The following is an 18,917-nucleotide window of genomic DNA, read 5'->3' as shown; positions in this document are numbered from 1 at the left end:
ATGGAAAGATGCAAAACCAGTGCTGCTCCTGGACACTGCTTTCCTGGCTTGGGGCTGTTTTTGAAAGTTAGTAGGAAAGAGCAACTTACACAAGTCCTTCTTAAAGTAAAGAGTTCATCCTGCCTGCCTTATCACCTGCTGGCAGGGGCTGAGGGTGAGAGTAGTGCCTGTGCCATTTGTACTGGGCACCAGCACAGGCTCGCATTTTGTCTCTCCAAATGAATGCAGTGCAAAGCCCTGAGGAGTGTCATGGCAGCGTAGAAAGTTGTATCTGTTATTACCAATCTCCTTTCTGCTCAAGTCATAGATGCTGTTAGGATCAGGTGAGAAGACCTAAATTTGTCTGGAGCCCTGGTGGGCAGGACCCGTGCTCTGGAAGAGAAGCCAGTGGAGAGTGCAGATGGCAGTGGCCAGGGAGGAGAGTGTAGGGAGACCTCTCTGTTGTGTGGGGTGCCGACCCCAGGCCAGAATGCAGGCATTCATACAGGAGAGCCTTTTATTCAGCTCTTTTCTCCTATGTATTCTTCTATTCTAAGCTGACGTGGGGTGAAGTGAAGCTGAAGGGACCCTTGAAAAGGCCAGGTCATTGATGGAGAGGAAAAAGGGCTCCACAGATTGCGAAGAGCTTTCATGAGCAGCATCGGCTGCGGCTGGCTCCAGGGAACAGAATTGTTCCCCTGCTTAGGCTGTGTGTCTGTCTCTCTGATTATTTTGTGTATTTCATCTCTGCTGTCTGTCTTGCTCTTAATCTGGGCTCCTCTGTGCCAACAAAATGCTTAGCTCGCTCCATTGTCTGAGAGACTAATTTGCACTGTAAATCTGATGCTTATCTTACATGACAGCTTACTGTGGGGTTTATTGCAATCCTGAAGACAAACTAACCAGGGATGGCTTGAAAGCTTCCAACACATCATCTGGAATATAGAACAAATATGACCCATTTCAGCTTGCTGCCAGGTTAGTGTAGTCCGTTGTGGTTGGGGTCACCAGGGATTTATCTTTTTCTGTTCAAATCTATTCAAACCTGAGTGTGTTTGGGTTTTGGTTTGGATTTTTGTACATTTGGTTGATCAGTTTGGGGGTTTTTTTGGTGTGGTACATCTTCTGCTTTGTGTTGGAGCTGTTAGAGTGCTTCTGCAACAGCCTCCCACCCTCCTAGGGCCAGATCCTCCCTCCCTTCTCCCTGAGGAGTTTTAAGGACTCTGAGAGTGGCTGCAGACCAGGCACAGGCAGTGTGCAAGCACTGGTGCTCCAGTGCACTGCAGCATGTTGTCTCTGCCTAGCTTAATCAGAAAGAACCTTTGTCCTTGTCTTGTCTTCATTAGTATTTCCTGACACTTTGTCCAAAATGTTCTAGCTCTCTGCTGGCAGAGTAACATCCTCTCTCAATCTCGTCTGCAGTTGCTACCTTCTCTCTGGTCTGTAGGCTGTCCACCTGCAGACATTCACATACCATGTAAGAGATTCTCACACTAGTGCAGTTCAGATGGCTGGGCAGCTCCAGAGGCATAAATCTTCCTACAGATACGTTCCAGGTAGCCTAAGATGCAGTTTTACTGGGGGAGAGCCAGGAAGATTATTGCTACTTTGATACAGGTCTTGGTTCTGCAGCTGAGCATGCCAGTAGGTGTTTAATGCCCAGAGCTTCTGCATTGCAGTCCTCTGAGACACGAAGGATCCCACTTCCTCAGACAGGGGAGCAGGAACACAAGACCTGCCATCCTTGAAGGATAATGTTTGTTTGGAGGACCACTCTGGTTTTCACCTAGTCCTGCTTTACAGTTGCATGGATTTCTGGACCCCTCAGTTCTTCCTGCCCTCGGACTGCAAACAAAACACAGAAATGGCTGTACTGGATAAGCTCTCTGGAGCAGTTGAGGAATAGCAGATAAACCTGACATGGATCCAGTAGGTCTCAGTAACACTGAGGGAGAGGAGAAAAAAAAACCTCTTGAGAAACGGTTGAGGAATAGGTAAGGAATAGGTTGTATACTAGGAACTGTACACTGGAAGCTCTGTACTGGCCTTTCTCCACCTCCATGTTGCTGTCTGGGTTATCAGAGATATGTGTAACTTAAGGCTTAGTCCAAGTCATCCAAGCTGGGGAACATCGGACTCCCTGCCCAAGGGAGACCTCTGTTCAGACTGGGAGAAGCTCGGGGGAAAATGTATGAATCCAAGGAAATTCCAACTCTGCAGAATTTTAAAAGAATCCAGGACAAAAATACCTAGGGAAGGATCATCACACCACCTGATTCTGGTTTAGGCTTAGGGTTAGGGTTGAGAGTGTCAAAGAGCCTACAGCTCCAGGAACACTTGGGCTGGAAAAGACATCCCAAGGCAATCCTGGCAGGGCCCCAGCATTGCTGCTCTTACATCCTTTTGATCTGGACCACCCATGGTGATGGATTAGGGTTCATCTTAGGCTAATGGGGAATATTTCAGCACCTTCTGCTGGGCTGTGATAAGCAGGATCAGGATGCTTTCACAAAAAATTGGAGTCTGATATAACTTTACTTTATGCAAATACAACGAAACTGCAGTGATTGAACAGCCGCAATATCCTTCCGTAGTCTTCTCCACCTAACAACAAGATGCTCCAATGAATAAAGCCATGGGAGCTTCCATCCTTCAGGAAAAGATCTAACAAAGCTCTAGGATAACCAAACACGTGCCAGCATCATTCTCAAGTAACTGTGCTATTTAGCTTTTTACAGACCTAACTCATGTTCTGCTTTTTTTTTAACTTTTGTTTTGTCTGCATTTTTTTACTGCTGCTCACTTTGTGACACATTGGGGGAGAAAAAAAGCACAGCCTATAAACATTTAGGTTTTCTGCTCCTCTGACACAACTTGTTGTCCATCTAAAAATTATTCCCACTTAGCACCATTTGCATTTGCAGAAGCACAAAGATTCACCACTTTGCTGTCTTTGTAACAGAGCCGGAAATACAATATTCATTACCCCAGTTGAAGCTATTTTCTTACACTGTGAGATCAGAGGCATTATTTCATGCTGGAGAATTAGGAACATTAACAAGTAGGGTGGACTGGCCACTTTCTGAACTGAATCACCCTCCCAGAATGGAAACTTTAATGGATTTGACATCACCTGCCCACCCCCTCTACTTCTGTGGGTGTTGTCATTTGTGTTTGAACACAGCATAAGCTACAGTGGCATAATAAAAGTAGAAAATTAATTCTCATAGTTAGACCTGCAAACCTTCCACACCAGCTCCCCATGGACTTCAAAGTAAACACACTCCTTTTTTTTTCCTGCCAGGATTGCTTTATTATGTTTTTGCAATTATTAGTTCAACTCATGGCAGTGAATCAGAAGTCAGAGTATCCAAAATGCCTTGCCCCACGAAAAGAGCACCTCTTGCATTGCTACCTGCACACTGCATTGTTAGCTGATGTAAAAGGAGAAGGTTGTCTGCAGGCCAGCAGGAGAGTTGTCAGGTTTGAATCCCATGAGTAGCAGTTCAGATTCAACCCCTTCCCAAGAAGTGGTGAGCTGTGAACATAATGTCTGCAGTGTTGTGGGCAGGTGTGATGGCAGCTTGGGTGGGTATATCATGCTGGCCCTGATCCAGCTGGCACAGGTAAACCAGCAGTGACACAGTGTAGTAACTTAAGCACTGTCTTAACACTATTAAATACGTAGCTGAGATCTCTGGAGGGCTTGTACAACCTGAGGTGACGTTTCTGTCACTGTATCTTTACTGCAGTTTGCTATCTCTGCTCACTCAATTACAGCTCTCGCAGATAAGTCTGTGCTGTGCCTCAGTTCTGCATCTGACACGGGCCCAGACCTGCTTCCAAACAGATGCTTCTGAGGACCTGCAGGCCACACAAATGTCAGCTGTTGCTGTCTGCAGTTCGTGCCTCCCATGCTGGCATTAGTTTTTGTGATTTACTGGCATTAGCCAATACGCATGGGAGGGGAATTACATCTCTTGTAAAGTGGGATTTGCTTTGCACTGCGGCACGAAGGCTTGCAAGTTTGGGACTGCAACTGACCTGCCTTCTTCCCTTCTCTGTCACACAGGCAATTCTGCTCCCACTCCTACCCTCCCAAAGTCCTTTCTTGCTATGCTGTAAGTCTGGGATTGCCTTGGTTCCTCCTTCAGGCACCAAGAGGTCTCGGGCTGCAAGGCAAGGCATTATGCATATGAGAGCATGTGCCGTGGTTGACAGTCCTGGGCTGGAAGAGGTGCCCAGGGAGAAGGTCTCCAGCATGACCACTTCTGACATTCCCTTTTTGTCTCTCCCCACAGATGCCAGGAAGGACCACCCACAGCAGCAGGCAGGAGTCATCTGGAGAGTGACAGGCGGCCTGTTCAGTATCACTCGGGGAGCCGTGGGGGCCACACTGGGAGGAGTTGCCTGGGTGGGCAGCAAGAGTCTGGAGCTCACCAAAACAGCTGTGACCAGTGTCCCCGCTGCTGGCGTTGGACTGGTGAAGGGCAGCGTCTCAGCAGTGACCGGCGGCGTCGGAGCTGTGGGCAGTGCAGTCGCCAGCAAAGTCCCTTTCACTGCAAAGAAGAAGGACAAGGCTGACTAATCCCTGTCACAGCTCCCTTCCAAAAGATCAACCTGCCCATACTCTTCCCCTACCCTGCACCTCTTTGAGTTGGAACCAGCCGCTTCAGGGAGGGTCGAGCACCCGAGCAGACTCTGGCTGCAGCCTGCTCAGCACCGCCTGCCTGGCTCAGAGCTCACAGAGCCACTGTCAATGCCTTTCACTCCCATCACCTACTGGGAACCATCTTTACTCTGAGGACTTTAAAGGCACAGTTGTCTCTGTCTTGTAGTTTCCTTCCTCCCTTCTTGCTCTTGTAAGCACAGAGGGATGGGAGAAGGCATCAGGCTCCATCTGCCTGGAGGTGAGGGGAGTAACAGGGATGGGGGGGAACTATGCCTGGCTTGAAGTGTGGGTTGTGTAGTCAAATTCAACTTCAGCTGGGAAGACAGCCTCTGAAACACCCCTTCCCTTTGCTCTGGGAGGTGTGTTTGGGAGGTGTGCCTGGCAGAGAACTGTAGAAGTCCCATTGACACAAAGGAGAATTACTGTGAAGAGGGGGAAGCCTCCCTCCTGCCCTGCACCTCTTACCTTTTCTTCGCAGGGCCCATTCCTACAAGCTGCTCCCAATCACTTACTCCCTGGCTGAATTGCACCCTTCAGAGAGGGAACCCTCAAGGTCAGCAGAGCAGCTCTGGCGATGATGCCACACCAGAGTATGCTACGTCCCAGACCACCAAATTCTGCCCAGATTTTCTTGGTGAGAAGGAGGAATACGAAAGCTGTTTTATGTTCCCATTTGGAGAAGGAGCTGACAGTGGCACTTGCCAGGCCTCTGTGATATTGCAGTACAGGCAGTGATGTTCCACAGAGAGACCAGGCCTTTCGTTTGACCCTTGAAATCCTTCCAGTATCCCTGTCTGCAACAAGGACATTTTGTCTCTTGGCCACCCTCACACTCCACAGACATCAGTAGTAACCAGGAGCAAGTGTTTTCCCAAATGCCACCTAAATTCTGCTGCAGGGATGGAGGGGAGGCTGAGAGTGTTGCTCTCCCCATGACTCAGCACCCCAGGAGTGGTGGCCTGGGTGTGAATGGGCTGCACCATGTTGGAGAACACTTCCCAAGGGGCTGAGCATGCTCCAACAGCAGCCAGCCTGCACAGGGCACCAGCAACTACTCCTCTGCACACTGCTCCTGGGGCCCCAGGCCAGCTCCTCTAAATGACCATGTTGCACTAAATAGCCCACCCATAGTTGTAGTGCCGCAGAAACCCAGACACCTGCATCCATCTGGGAGTCACAGCCACCCTCAGCCTGGCCCGTGATGCTCAAGGGGCCATGTGGCATTGCACACACACACACAAACACAAACGTGCACTCACTCACTCACTCACTTCAAGGCCCCCTGTAATTCTTGGGACGAGGAAAGCCACAGGCTCCACCACTAACTCTGCTGCTCCTGGCTTTGGCAGGTGATTTGCCTAGGTCTGTAGGTGTTGGATGCATAGGCAAGTGAAGCAGTGCTTGTGCTGTGATTTATAAATATGCCTCTACGTTAGCGTGCGTGTGTTCGTGTCAGTCCACAGGCATGCCTTCAGCCAGGGAAACAAACCTGTGCCACTGCCGCAGAGGAGTTTACAAAGTCATCTTCGGCACTTTCAGCATACAGTTTTTATATAGGGTCCTGGTCAAAAGAAAAATAATGTTTTAGAGGATGTTTTGCCCTCTGTTGCCCAAGAGCATAGTTTATTGAAACCAAAGGAATGTGAAAAATCCCCTTTCTCCCGTCTGTGCTGTTTGTTTTCTCTCAGCCCTGTCTTTCAGACACTGAAGCCAACTTTCTTGATCTTCATTTCCCCTTGGAGGTCGTTGCACTTCCTGGCTGCTCTCTTGTGCTTAGGACTTAGACATCAGGGAATATTTAAGTACAACACACACACACACTCCCACCACCATTTTTGCTGAATGTTCTTGGGCTTGTGACGCAGTTTTCATTCTGACCTTTATTAAATCCACATTTTGGGACGTATGTTGCTGTGTCCCTGTGATAATCATGCTGATGTTAGTCACTCTCCATACCCTTTGCTAGGTAGCCCCTACTGTTTGTAGTGGTAAGAAGCTGCTGATCTCCACCGTTTGTTACTCTTGATAGCATGAGAGAGATTTAACTTACATCTTTGTTTCTGAAGAGGAAGCAGCATTTGGTAGGTGTGTGCATTTCCTCACTTTGTCTCCTCTGTTCTGGTGAAGGCCAGACATGTCAGTTTTGTCTCTGAAGGCAGCAGCTTCACAGAAAGATCAGGCCTTGATGTGTGCCTGTACTTTGCTGGGATGCTCGTGGCAGTTGGCAAGGCCAGAAGAAGTCTTTTCTGTTCTCCCTTTATCTCAAATGCCCTGCAAAGCAGGAGGACCGTTTGCACTGCATGGATCTCTGCTCACTGCTCTCCCTGAGTACATCTCATCTCTTATTCCAGATCACAGACTGCTCCTGAAGCAAGCTCTAGCCCCAAAGCTAAAAGCTGCTTGTGTGTAACTAGCTGTGTTGTCACCAACCCTCTGAGAAAAATTGCTTCTGGCCAATTGAGACAGAAGAGTCTTCTTCCTAAATGTCTCTCCTGGTCTTGGACAGGAGAAGATAGAATCTAAGAACCTTCAGCAGCCAGCCCTGGGTGGGTGGTGGGAGGCTGACAATGCTTTTGGCTAAATAGTGTCTCACACAGGCTTTTGCTGGGAGAGGCAGTACATCCTGCCCAAGCTGTTGTCTGCAGGCACTGTGTGTACAGAGCAGCCGTGGCAAATGGGATCAAGGTGATGTAAGGAAGGCCACAGGGGGCCTGAGGGTTTCCCATTTTTTTATTTCTTCTCTTCTGTGCATCCCTGCAGTAAATGGAGTAAAGCTTACCATTTGTCTGGAACTGCCATTTCTTTGCAGGATGGCCTGGAGAAGAAGAGATGAGCTGGAGAGGAGAACTCACAGCCTAAATCACTGTTCTTACAGCCCAGCTAAAGGAGAGCTCAGGGACCATGAGTAGCAAAAGAGATCAAATTAGCAGGCAGGGGTAGAAGATTAAATCTACTCCAAAAACAAGGCCTCACACTGCTAAACAGGCATTCAGGAATAAGTAACTCTCCAGGACTCAAAGGCTTTAAGAAAGACTGTGCTAGGCCTGCTCAGTTCACCATGGTGACCCAGTCCCAACCTGCTTTTCTGGGCATTCACAGTGCCAGAGCAGAGGGAAAACAGGGTCAGTCTTCCCAGTCTAGAAGTAAAGATGCCTTCTGACAGCTTTGGTTGCAGGACAGTGGGATCTGGATTGGATGGGGAAGCTGTTGGCTCTTGTCAGATGCCCCCTTTCCTCCTCTCCCACTACAGAGACTCCAGCCACCTGGGCCACTGGTGCAGCCCTTCTCTCACTGCCCATTCATGGTATGAAGGGCAAAAAACTCTGTTGTGCATAAATCCCATGGCTACCAGATGAGGTAGCTTGGTACAAAATAGGAGGGGGTGGCGTTGGGGTAGAGGGAATGATTAAAGGGAGTTGGTACACAGAAGATGGGGAGAGAGTGGTGTGACAGGAGGAGTTGAGGAGTAGGGGAACAAGAAAACGGGGAGCATGGAGGGAATTTGTTTCTTAGGACAGGCTTTGAATCAGAAGATGAACATAATGGGAAGAGAACAGAAAGGGGAGTGGGTCCATGTGGGTTTTGTGGTCAATGTGTGGTGGTGGTCCATGCCTGGCTTGTGCCCTGCTTCCGTAGTAATGATGATCGCTAGTGATTTCTGTTTAGACAGATCAATGGATGGTCAAAGCATCAGATCAGCTCCCTTCTTATCACCCCCCCTTCCCAAAACTCCCCCAGGCTTTTGTCATGATCTCCCCATGATGGGGCTGGGTCTCCCCCATGGTGGAGGTGGGATGTGGCCCTAGTCACAGCCCTGTGTCCCACGTTGCCTGGCTGTTCCCTGTGCCCAGCAAACATGTCCTGGCTGAAAGGAGACCCACAGGCACATCCTCTCCTCCCTTTTCCCTGTCCTTAGTCTCATTATCCTTCACTTTTTTATCCCTCCCTTAGCTTTTGGTCTTGCCCGTGGATACAGCTCCCCGAAGCTTTTGCTGAGACCTTCATTAAACATTCACACTCGCAGTGTCTGGGAGGGCAGAGGGTGATTGCCCCTGCAGCTCCCCAGGCTGGGAGAGAAGTGCATGTCTTCCACCCCTCTCTGTCCCCTTGTGGTTTGTGTGTGGAAAATTTTAACCCACTTCTTTTTCTCTGGGTTCCCTTGTTGGCTCTTGTCCCTGTGGGAGGGTCATTTCTGTGTCTCCGTTGCAAAGTCATCCTTGTAAAAACAACAGCATGAGTGGGAATATGGAGATGGTTAGAGAGAGCTGCAGAGCCAGGGCCCAACTCTGCTTCTCTAGGAGCTGAGGAGGCCTTTGGCAACCCAAAACTGCAGCCACACGGTCCTGTGCACAGTGCTGGGCTCCAGAGAACACTTTTGTTCTTTATCATTTCATTGTCTGCAATTGGTTTCCTACTGAATTTGTTTGCTTGGTTTGTTTTGCAGTGTGTTTCTGGGAATATTCTGCATCTCTGTATTTTAATTACAGTAAAATTTGAGGATAAAAACCTTGATTATGCTGGGTCTTGTTTCCAGTGGGGGGAAATAAGGAGAGGAAGCACAGCTGAAGGAAGATGTTAGAGATTCCTTGGGAAATTAGATCTCTCCCCTAAGGGCTCTAGATGAGGCACCAAGCAAGGCTGAATCTCCATCCCTGCTTAAACTAGGACATAGCTTTCAACCGCAGTTCAAAAGCCATTTTGCTGCAGGCGCCTTTCCTGACTGGAATGGTAAGAACAGTTTGGATAAGACTTCTAAACTCAATTTTTTGTGTTGGTTTAAAGACCAGTGCATAAGATGGCTTTCAGGCTGGGGACAGCTGGCCTAGCCCTGGGAGTGGGATCTCAGCAGCTGAAGATGGGATATTTTGCCTCTACAGCCACTGTTCCTCCAGGCAAGTTTGCATAGCCACTTTTCCCAGCTGAGGAAGCAATTCTCCTCACAGCAGCCTGCTCTTTCTGCAGGAGATGGCAGTTTGACATCCCACCCCAGAGCTGCAGCAAGCCCCATGGGACAGCCTGACCCTCTGCTGGCTGGCTGGCAGTGTTGGTGCTGAGGGGCACAGCCAGCTACCCCAGCTACCTCATCTGCTCCGCAGGCATTTAAGCCAGGGCAGAGCCACACAGCGCTCCTGGGAATGCACAGCCCTCAGGGAGGACTGTAGCCCAGCAGCCAGGCAGTGCTGGATCAGGCACAAGATAGGGTGTCCCTTTTACTGGGTCGAGGCCAGGAGCCAACAGCTCAGCATTTGTTAAGTGCTGACAAAAGGATTAATTTAGTAACTAATAACAGGGCAATCAAGCCATTTATTTGGTTGGCATTTTGCTGCCAGCTGCTTGGGAAGAGCAGCACACAGCGCACCAATAAGGCTGTCTGCAGCCACCTCTGCCACCTGCCCCATTCCTCCGTCCTCGCTTGCAGACACAGCCAGGCAGTGTGGCTTGGGAGGCACCGGTGGCAGGAGCAGGTTTGGCAGTGACAGGGAGGTGAAGACACCTGGGGACACAGTCTCTTCCAGGGGCTGCCCCTATGCCCACTGTGGGGAGGCAGATGAGGGAAGTGCCCATCCCCAGCAAGTGCACACTGTCTCCCCCCATTCCTCCTCACAGAGCTGGAGCCATCCATGTAGCCTTGCAGACAGCACAGATGAATTACAGGTGCTGGAGCCATGAGCCCTGAGGAGAAGCTATCAGGTACATCACAGCTTCTCACCTTTCCTGCAGCCCAGCTGGTTTGCCACATTAAGCCAAATTGCAAAACACCACTAACAAGCTTCCCCTCCAGAGGTCTTTTAAGGGGTGAAAGGATGGGGCAAAATCACCTGTAGTTACAGGTTTGCCCTGTCTCACTCAGGCAGCGTGTCCCGGCCCCCTGTGTGCAATTGCAGCACCCACTCCTCTCCCAGGTAAGAGTGGGGCAAAAGCTGGTGGGCAGCAGAGCTCAGAAGAGACCTTTGGAGTGAAGATGTGCCCAGGTAGGTGGGCTGTGGGTGGCTCAGACCCCTCTGGGCCAGGAGCAGGCCCAAAGCTGGGAGTGTGCAGCTGTGAGTAGATGTCACAAGTTGTGGTCTCATCTCTCTCTGGGTCCCTGCCCTGCCTGGCTCCAGGAGCAACTGAGAAACTGCTGGGGCATTGTTGTCCTCCATACCCTGGGGACTGGCCCCAGTGGCTTCCCATATGCAGCTGCTTGTGGTCTGCATGACATGTCTCAAGGGCTGGACTGCTGGGACTCTCCCAGCTGGGTTGGAGGAGCTGGCCAGCTGTTCTATCAGACAGAGATCAAGCAGACCAGCAATGTCTTGTGTAAGGCTCTCAGTGTTCCTGCCCTGCATGCCTGGCTCCCCCGTTCAGCAGCTTTCTGACTTGCCCAGCCCACAGGCCCAGTGTCTTGCAGGCAGCTCATGAAGGAATACTTGTGTATTGCCAGGATCATCTTGTTCATTCATTTTCATTCTGGCAGTTTCATCACCTGCACCAGAGCACTTCCCCTGGCCTCCAGGACAGGGGATGCCAATGCTCTGGCACCAGCACTGTCAGACATGGGCGGGGGCAGCCTGATGGAGCTGGGTTCACTGTACTGGTGCCATTAGCACTCTGGAGTCAGGCACTTCAGCAAGTCCTATGCCCCCATGCAGACCAACAAGCTTTCAGGCCAGTAAATAGCCACGGGTTCTTGCTTTTGCCTTAACTGCCTGCATTTTGACACACTTCAGAGGCAAACATGCACATGCCCGAGGAGGTGGCTGCAGCTCCCCCCGCCTTGGAGGCTGTGGTGTCTGCCCCCCCAGCCTTACCCCACCCGCTCCCAGCCTCGCAGGAGTCAGGCAGACCAGGAGATGCTGCCCTTTGCCTGGTGGTGCATCCACCCCAGTATACTCGCTGAGGTCTTTCAGGTGAAGTTCACCCCCAGGTCAGTTTTATTGCACTTTTATTTACAGAAAACACAGAAATAAAGCATTAAATGTGTTGGGCTTTTACCAAACCACCCAATCACTTTTTTCCCTTTTTTTTTTTCTTTTGTGGGTTTTTGGCACAAAGAACTATCACAGGTGTTACCAAACAACCATGTAGGAGCAGCTGACCAACTGCCCAGCCCAATAACAGGACTTAAACAGACAGACATGTCACACTGAGATCAAAAACGAAGAGGTTGTTCCACTTTCAGCTTCCAGTCTAACCTGCTCATTGGGGGCAGAGGGAGTTATTCTGGAGGGGATGACACCATTCATAAATTATATTTATATTTACCTCTTACATTGTAAAAGTAAACAGTGCAAAAGTACAGTACCCCAGATACCCTTCGGTTTGGAAAGCTTGAAGGTCGCTTTATACATTTTGTGTGGTTTGTAAACATTGTTACCCATCCAGAGTTCTAGCTCTTGCTTGGGAGGCCCAACTCCTCCTGGCATCCAAAATGTATTGAGGGGCAGCAGTCACTTCCCCTGGACTCGGCCATTGAGGTTCCTGCTCAAGGTTTAGTGCAAATTTTGGAGAGAAAAAGACGAGAGAGAGAGAGGGGGGAAACAAAATGAAAGAAAATAAAATAAGGCATCAGTTAGAAACAGTCCGCATCAAAACCAGGCTCATTGGGGCTGCCTTAGGAGAAGGGCAGGAAGTCTCTCTCCTCCACCAGGCTGATGGAGAGGTTCTTCAGCTCCTCCTCGGAGCCAGCAGTTTTGTAGCCGAGCTGCGCCAGCACCTGCTGGCAGGCGTGCTGGGTGAACGCCACAATCTCGTAGGACAGACGGAAGCGCCACTTCTCCGCCGTCGCTGCAGAGTTGCGCACCGTCCCGTACTTGTGTTTGGAGGAGGACCTGTCTCCTCGGGTGTTGTTCTGTATCCAGCGTTCGACGTTGCTGTCCATGGGGATGCCCAGGAAATCGTAGATCTCCTCAGTCTTTTTCATGGGGTTCCTGGCCAGGTCTTCGTACCGCACCAGCATGTACTTTCCCTTGAGCCACGGCGGCCGGTTGAGGCCGGTGGACACAGAGTTCCAGAAGTCCTCGCACACTGTGGTGAGCTGGGTCACATCCAGGTTGTACGGCTTCCTGCCAGTGCCATCCCAGATCCTCCACAGCCTGTAGGTATCTCGGAAGGTCTCACTCCGGGATGCCAGGATCCCCCGGGGGTCCCTCACCAGCTGGATGACCTTCAAGTTCAGCCGCGGGTCCTCCACCAGGGCCCGGAGGTCACTGACCTCGGGCACCCGTACGGTTTTGATGGCCACGTGGCCGTGCTCTCTGCAGGACTCAGTGGCCAGCGTCAGGTTCAAGCTCCCACATTTCTTCACGCAGTCTCCTTCCTCCAAGTGGAGATCCACAGCTCCCAGGGACTCACATACAGGTGGCGAGCACAGGGCCTTGCTGGCTCCCCTGCGGAAGAGGCGGTCAGTGGTGTGGTTGACAGGCTGGGGCTTGATGTAGTTCTCCAGGAAGTAGAGGTCGCAGTCGTACAGGCTCCTCAGCAGGTCTCGGCTGGCCCCCAGCATGACCCGCCTGTCTGTCGTAGTCTTGCTCTGGGTCAGCTTTGGGATCAGGGTGTACTGGACATGGTAGAGGGGCTCAAATAAATAGAAGACATCGAAGTGCTGGTTGAACAGCTGCCCAACAAATGAGGAGCCGCTGCGGGTAGTGGCGAGGATGAGAACGTGCGTCTTCCTGGAGAGGTTGTACGGGAAAGTGGGATTCTCATCGCACAGCCTGTCGACCACATCAGTGTCCTGGCTCAGGCTGCAGTTCACAGGATTAGGGATGGGGCAGCTGTGGAAGGACTTGGCAGTGAAGGTCCGGATTGCTGTGTACTGGATTGCGATGGATGCCAAGGCTAGGAGGAGTACAGCCTTCCAGGAACATTGCATGGCTGGTCACCTTCATGGAGCTTCTTCGCAGGTCGTCTTGGTGTCTGCAACTCAACAGAGAAGTCACAGGTTGAGCATGGACTGCCAAGTACCCAGCAGATGTAGGTACCAACAAATGCCCTCCCAATGTATGTCCATCAGTCATGACCATGTGAATCCCAGTCACACACTGCAGAGCCCTGTTTCAGACAAGAAAAATAACAGGCAGAGGCTGGCAAGCCTGGAGAAACATGTCCAGCCAGGACTTCAGACCTGTTCCTTCCAGGCTGGGGGTGTACATAAATCCTGTGCTCCATGGCTCACCTCATGCCCTGCAGCCCAGGCAGGGGGATGTTAGGACCTGGAGGTGACACTGTCCGTGTGTCTCCATCCAGCTGCTGCAAACCCTCTTCCCCAGCTGCCTTGTGAGTCACTTGTCACCCCACCAGCCAGTGCCTTTGACCCCAGTGCAGGAGCTGTGGCAGGGAAAGGTCAGGGGATGGTGCTATCTTGTCTCCATCCTTTCTGTCCAGCTGTCAGGATAAGGCATGGCCCATCCAGGCCAGCAACCTCCTGCTTGGGACAGCAGCAATGTCTCTCCTGGAGCTGCACACCTCTTTGCACAGAGGTCCAACAGCCAGCTCAGGCTGTCAGCCTCTGGGCATGAGTGCAGCCAGAGCTGTGCCCTCAGCAATGAGCTTGTGGGACTGGTAAGATCCTGCTCCACTCTGGTATTCAGGGCTCTCCTATTCCGAGCACCAGAGGGGAAAAACAATACTACAAAGGAGGAAGCATGAGAGTCTGCATCTCCTCCATACTCTACTGCCAACAAGGCAGCAGCAGAAGCCCTTGGCAACAGGAATGGATGCAGGGAAGAGTGGGGCTGTAGTTGCACAGGACCATTTCAGTGGTGCTAGCCCTGCCTTGCTGCTGCCCACACATGGGCAAGGGTAGGTGAAACTGAGCAGGACCCTTGGATGGGATGCTCAGGGACCATGTGGGGGGGTACCCGTCATGCCTGGGGAGCTGCCACATTGCTGGGAGGGGATGTAACTCTGGTGGTGCTGCAATATCCCCCCTGTTCACTGACCAACTGCCAGCTGCTCTCCAAAGCACAGGTATTTCACATCCACATACTACTGCTCCCAGGGGGTCGGTGGGGCTGGGAGGCAGCACAAAGAAGATGTGTTCCAGAAACTCCAAACAAGCTAAACCACCTGTGTGTGGGAGACACACCAGTATTAGCAATGGTTTTGAAGCTCCCCTGCACCCACTTTCCCTTGCCCATCTTCCTTCCATGTCTCCCCTCCCGTAGTGTGGTACATTCACCTGCCCATCCACCTCAGGCAAACCAAGGGGACAGACCCAAGTACCTCTGCTCCTCATCCCGCAGAGCCCACTGTATCATCACTGCCATTGCTTCCTCTTCCCTGCTCTCTGTGGGTCCCCAGGGAGAACAACGTGCTGGCCCCAAGCTCATGGTGAGTGCCTGGTCCCCTGCTCAGCCCCAGCACATGGTCACTGTGGGTAGGACTGTCAGAGCCACTGCTGTTGTTGCTTGGACGAGGTCTCCAAGGAAGACCAGTGGGCCAGCAATGGATTTCAGCATGTGAGAGCCGCTGTAACCCAGAGCACACTGAAATCCCTGATGGGCTTGGGACAGTGCAATGCTCCTGGTGTGTGGTCCCGGCAGAGCCCATAGCAGCTGGCATGGTGTGTTGTTCCCATATCCTCAATGTGTTCCACTCCCTAGGGAGACCCTGTCACCCAGCAAGTGACACCAGGAGGGCAGCTCAGACCTGCAGGTGAGTAAAAACCAGCTTGTTTTTAATTAATATCTTTATTATTTACTAACTGCTCCAGCTGTTTTGTGAAGGCAAGAAGCTTCAGGAACTATCAACTGCAGAGACCTCTCACTGGGAGCAGGGGTTTAGAGCAGGATCCCAGGACAGGGGGTCTGGCACAGCTGCTGCAGGCAACCCCCTGCCAGCGCTTCCTGTATCTGTGCACTAAGAGCTGTGCTTTAGACCCAAAATGATGCTTTGAATACAGGTTGCTTTTACCTGGACTGCTGCCTGCCCAGGACTGTGGCACATGGCTGGAGGACCAAAGTCGCAGATGCTTGGTTATTGCTGCTGCTGGATTGGGGTTACCCACCCTGCAAAGGGGAAACCCAGACTCAGTGTCCACATTGGATATTCCATCCCTTGGATAAAGTGTTTTTCCTGGTCTGCTAAGGCAGAACAGGGCAGGAGAGTTCCTGCTGGCATCCCCTGGCCCAGGTGTCTACTGCATGCTGCAGTGGGAATGCTTTCCTGCTCTCTAGTGATGGCCAACCACACTGCATCCCTCACACAACCTCAACTCCTACTCTTTGCTTCATTGCTGATGGATGCTGGAGCAGATGTGACTCAGATTGTCCTGGTTGTAGCAGAAACCTGCGGCCGGCTCCCCAAAAAAGGCAAACCAGAGACCAGATGCCTTCTTGGTCCCAATTCCCACCAGATCACTCACTGGCTGTGAGCATTTCAGGTTCTCCACCCACACTAACCCATTCCCCTTTGCAATGTCCCAAGTGGCGGAGGGGAAAAACGGGGTGTTGATTCACCTCCTTGACTGAGCAAGTGCTAAACCACAGCCTTGGCTGCGCCTTGACACCCTTGGTGTGTGCCCTGCCCATCTGCTGAGCTGCAGCCAGGGAGGGGAAGGTTTTGGGAGAAGGCCTCCCTCCCTGATGTCTCATCTGTGGCCTTTAAAGCCAGCCAGAGCCTACTCTCACCTCCCGGCTGGCTCTCCTGCCTCCTCCCATCACTGCTTGTCCCTGAGGGGCTGCAGCTCCTGCTCAATCCGGCCCTGGGCTCCAGGAACAGTGGCAACCGGCAGCTGGGTGCTCTGGAGGAGCTCCCGGGGCAGCAGAAGCACATGACACCTGGGAGCTGCCAGAACAACTGAGGATCACTTTTACTCCCACTGCCTCTTGTTCATCTGTCAGACAGAGCCAGGCTGGTGCAAACACCTGCCAAGGAGGAGCTGTCCTGGCTCCACACGGCTCGGGGTGGGCAGGCTGAGCAGTGGCTGCAGACAACATGCCCCAGGAGGATGTTGCAGGATGCACACAGGCACAGCAGGACAGCTGCTCGCACTCCCATTCCTGCCCCGAGGAACCTTGTTCTGAAATCAGCCTGTTCCTCTTCAGGCTCTGATACCCAGGGCCTTCAGTACGGACAGCAGCCCGAGAGAGGGCCGTGCCCACGTGGGGCTGCATCTGAGAGTCCCGTGTGAGGCATGGATGGTTTTGGCTCCTCAGCCCCAGACCATGGGAGTCATCCGAAATGCTGGCCTCGTAGATGTTTCTGTGCTAGAAGTGTTCTCAGTCGAAATCACCCTCTGCTCTGTCTCCAGCTCAGCTCCACCAAAGAGGATGAGCAAATGGAGCCCAAGGGTGGGAGCTGAGATCAGGGTGTCCCTCCAAGCAGCTGGGACTATGAGATGGAGCACGGGGTGGGGGTACCTCGCTCACACCTTCCAGCCCCTGGCACTGCTGGTGCTGCAAGGAGCCTGCCAGAAGGCCCCTTTTGGGCTCTTTTAGCACTGTGCTGGGGCCACCACTGCCCCTTTCCCAACCCAAACCCCCTTGTGGTCACAGCATGCCAGACTGCACTCTGCTGCCTTGCCTGCATTTCTGTCCAGCTGCCTGCAGTCGCATTGGGACCAGGCTATCCACAAGGGATACACAGCATCCGGCAACCAGCTCTAAGTGCAGCAGGAGGCCAGCCAGTGCCTGGCACAGGGACAGGAGCATTGTCTGTGGGAAGAGGAAGGTGCTGAGCCTTTCCTCTCCCCTGCTCCACTTCCCGCAGCCTTGAGCCTGGAGGAAGGGAGAGGATGGACGCAGGCAGTGCAACCTCCCCCACCCTGTGCACCTGCCAACAGCAGCAGATGCGTAATCACCTGCCTTCCTCTTCCTCCTCCTCCTCCACTGACTCCCAGCACTGCTCCGAGGGAGATGGGCAGGCGAGAAGCCAGCAAGACAGCCCAGGAGCGCTGGGGAGATCGAGGTGATGAATTAAGCTGAATGGCATCTGTGAGTCACCGGTGCGGGCAGCAGCGAATGCGGCCGGCCAGCCATTGTGCAGCAGACCGGGGGCTCCTGTTTTGGGGATGGTCTTCCTAGGTTTGATGGGAATGACCTGCTTTTGGAGCCATGCAGCCAGGCCGTGGCACTGAAGGCTGCACTGGCAGCTGAGTTCAGGTGCTGCCAGGCAGGCTGGAAGTCTGCAGGGAAGTTGCAGGGGTCAGTACAACTCACAGGTCTTCTCCCCTCCAAAAGCAGCCAGGTGTTATGCAGGGCAGAGCCTCACGGCAGTGTGGCACTCTCATCCTCGTGGGGGGCTCTCACAGCATCTCCACAAGGACAGCTGCCCTGACGCCTGCCCCAAGCCTTCCTTGCAGGTTCCCTTGCTCCCTGGATGTGGCCGTGTTCAGGCAACTCAGGCAGCTTTAGGCAGGAGCCTTTGCAGTTACTGGTACTGTCATTACTGTCCCCAAGGCTCTCTCACAGGGCAGTCAAAAAAACCTGCTCTTTTTGAGTGCCTTCCAGGCTGTCCCCCTCTCTCAACAGCTCCCCAGAAGTTGTACCCTCAGCCTGGCTGGGCTCATCCTGAGCTCCCTTGCCACTGCCAGGGAAACCTCTGCTTCCCCATGGCAGGGAGGAAGGGAAAAGGGAGTGGAAGAAGGTGTGAGGGTCTGTGTAACACAGGTGCCTGCTCCAGCCTTGGTAGAAACCCTGGCACAAGGATGATGCACTGGAGGAGTGTCTGTGCCCCGCCAGTCCTTCCCGCAGACCTGCCTGGTGCCAGTCCAGCTACCAGCACCCTCTACCCCCAAAACTGATTCCCGCCAGCAAAGCTGTTTCCATGGAAACGGCAGAGTGACTCAGGACTTTGGGACCAGCTGGAAAACACAACTGTGAGCAGTGATCGCCTGAGAAGTGCCGGGGTCTCGGTGCCAGGAAGACAGGCAGATGGCTCTGGGATTGGGCAGGGCTGCCTGCCCGCATGCCAGGCACCCGCACACCGGCACAGAGGAGCACACGGCACACCCTGCACAAGGCCGGGAGCTGTAAGGCAAAACCCCTCTCCTGACACAAGTGAGACTGCAGCAGGCTCACCAAGGGACACATCCCAAAATGTGACTCATGGCAGACAACCCCTCTTCCCCCCATTCCCTTCCCCCGCCCAGAGACTCATGCATGCATAGTCACCCAGGGAATTCTTAGCACCAACTTCAGCGCCTGCTCAGCCCTGCACCTGAGCCTCTGTCCCCTGCCCAGCAAGTAACACCCCTGCACGCCTTCCCCAGGGCAGTACAGCTTGTTGAGGGCTGCTGGAGGGGACAAGTGGCAGCCAGCACTCTGCAGTGCCTCCCTGCCCA

At 52.6% G+C, this 18,917-nt stretch overlaps 2 protein-coding genes across 6 annotated transcripts in view; one reads left to right on the top strand and one right to left on the bottom strand.

Annotated features, from left to right (window-relative positions):
• The window catches only part of LOC103620933 (transmembrane protein 263), a 251,981-nt gene extending 242,818 nt beyond the window's left edge, over nucleotides 1-9,163 (top strand). For 4 of the 5 annotated variants that reach the window (XM_017741912.1, XM_017741911.1, XM_008639678.2 and 1 more), the window contains one exon: nucleotides 4,281-9,163. In XM_017741912.1, the coding sequence (XP_017597401.1) occupies nucleotides 4,281-4,567 (287 nt within the window). In that variant the 3' untranslated portion in view covers nucleotides 4,568-9,163. Of the gene's footprint in view, nucleotides 1-917; nucleotides 958-4,280 lie in introns of those variants that run through there. The other variant, XM_017741914.1, reaches the window with a different exon arrangement.
• Nucleotides 9,164-11,539: 2,376 nt separating this feature from the next.
• On the bottom strand, nucleotides 11,540-18,910 carry CHST1 (carbohydrate sulfotransferase 1). The gene is made up of 2 exons (XM_008639454.2): nucleotides 14,575-18,910; nucleotides 11,540-13,549 (listed from the first exon to the last, which is right to left on the bottom strand). The coding sequence occupies exon 2, from the start codon at nucleotides 13,503-13,505 to the stop codon at nucleotides 12,246-12,248; it is 1,260 nt and encodes a 419-aa protein (XP_008637676.1). The 5' UTR covers nucleotides 13,506-13,549; nucleotides 14,575-18,910; the 3' UTR covers nucleotides 11,540-12,245.
• Between the last annotated feature and the right edge of the window lie 7 nt (nucleotides 18,911-18,917).

Source organism: Corvus brachyrhynchos, unplaced genomic scaffold, assembly GCF_000691975.1.
Source record: "Corvus brachyrhynchos isolate BGI_N302 unplaced genomic scaffold, ASM69197v1 scaffold115, whole genome shotgun sequence".
Taxonomy (NCBI): domain Eukaryota; kingdom Metazoa; phylum Chordata; class Aves; order Passeriformes; family Corvidae; genus Corvus; species Corvus brachyrhynchos.
Note: the sequence above shows the minus strand (reverse complement) of the source record. Positions and strands in the feature narration are given on the sequence as shown.

Coding starts and splice junctions, on each gene's coding strand:
- CHST1 (XM_008639454.2), bottom strand. CDS start 13,505: ATGCAATGTTCCTGGAAGGCTGTACTCCTCCTAGCCTTGGCATCCATC.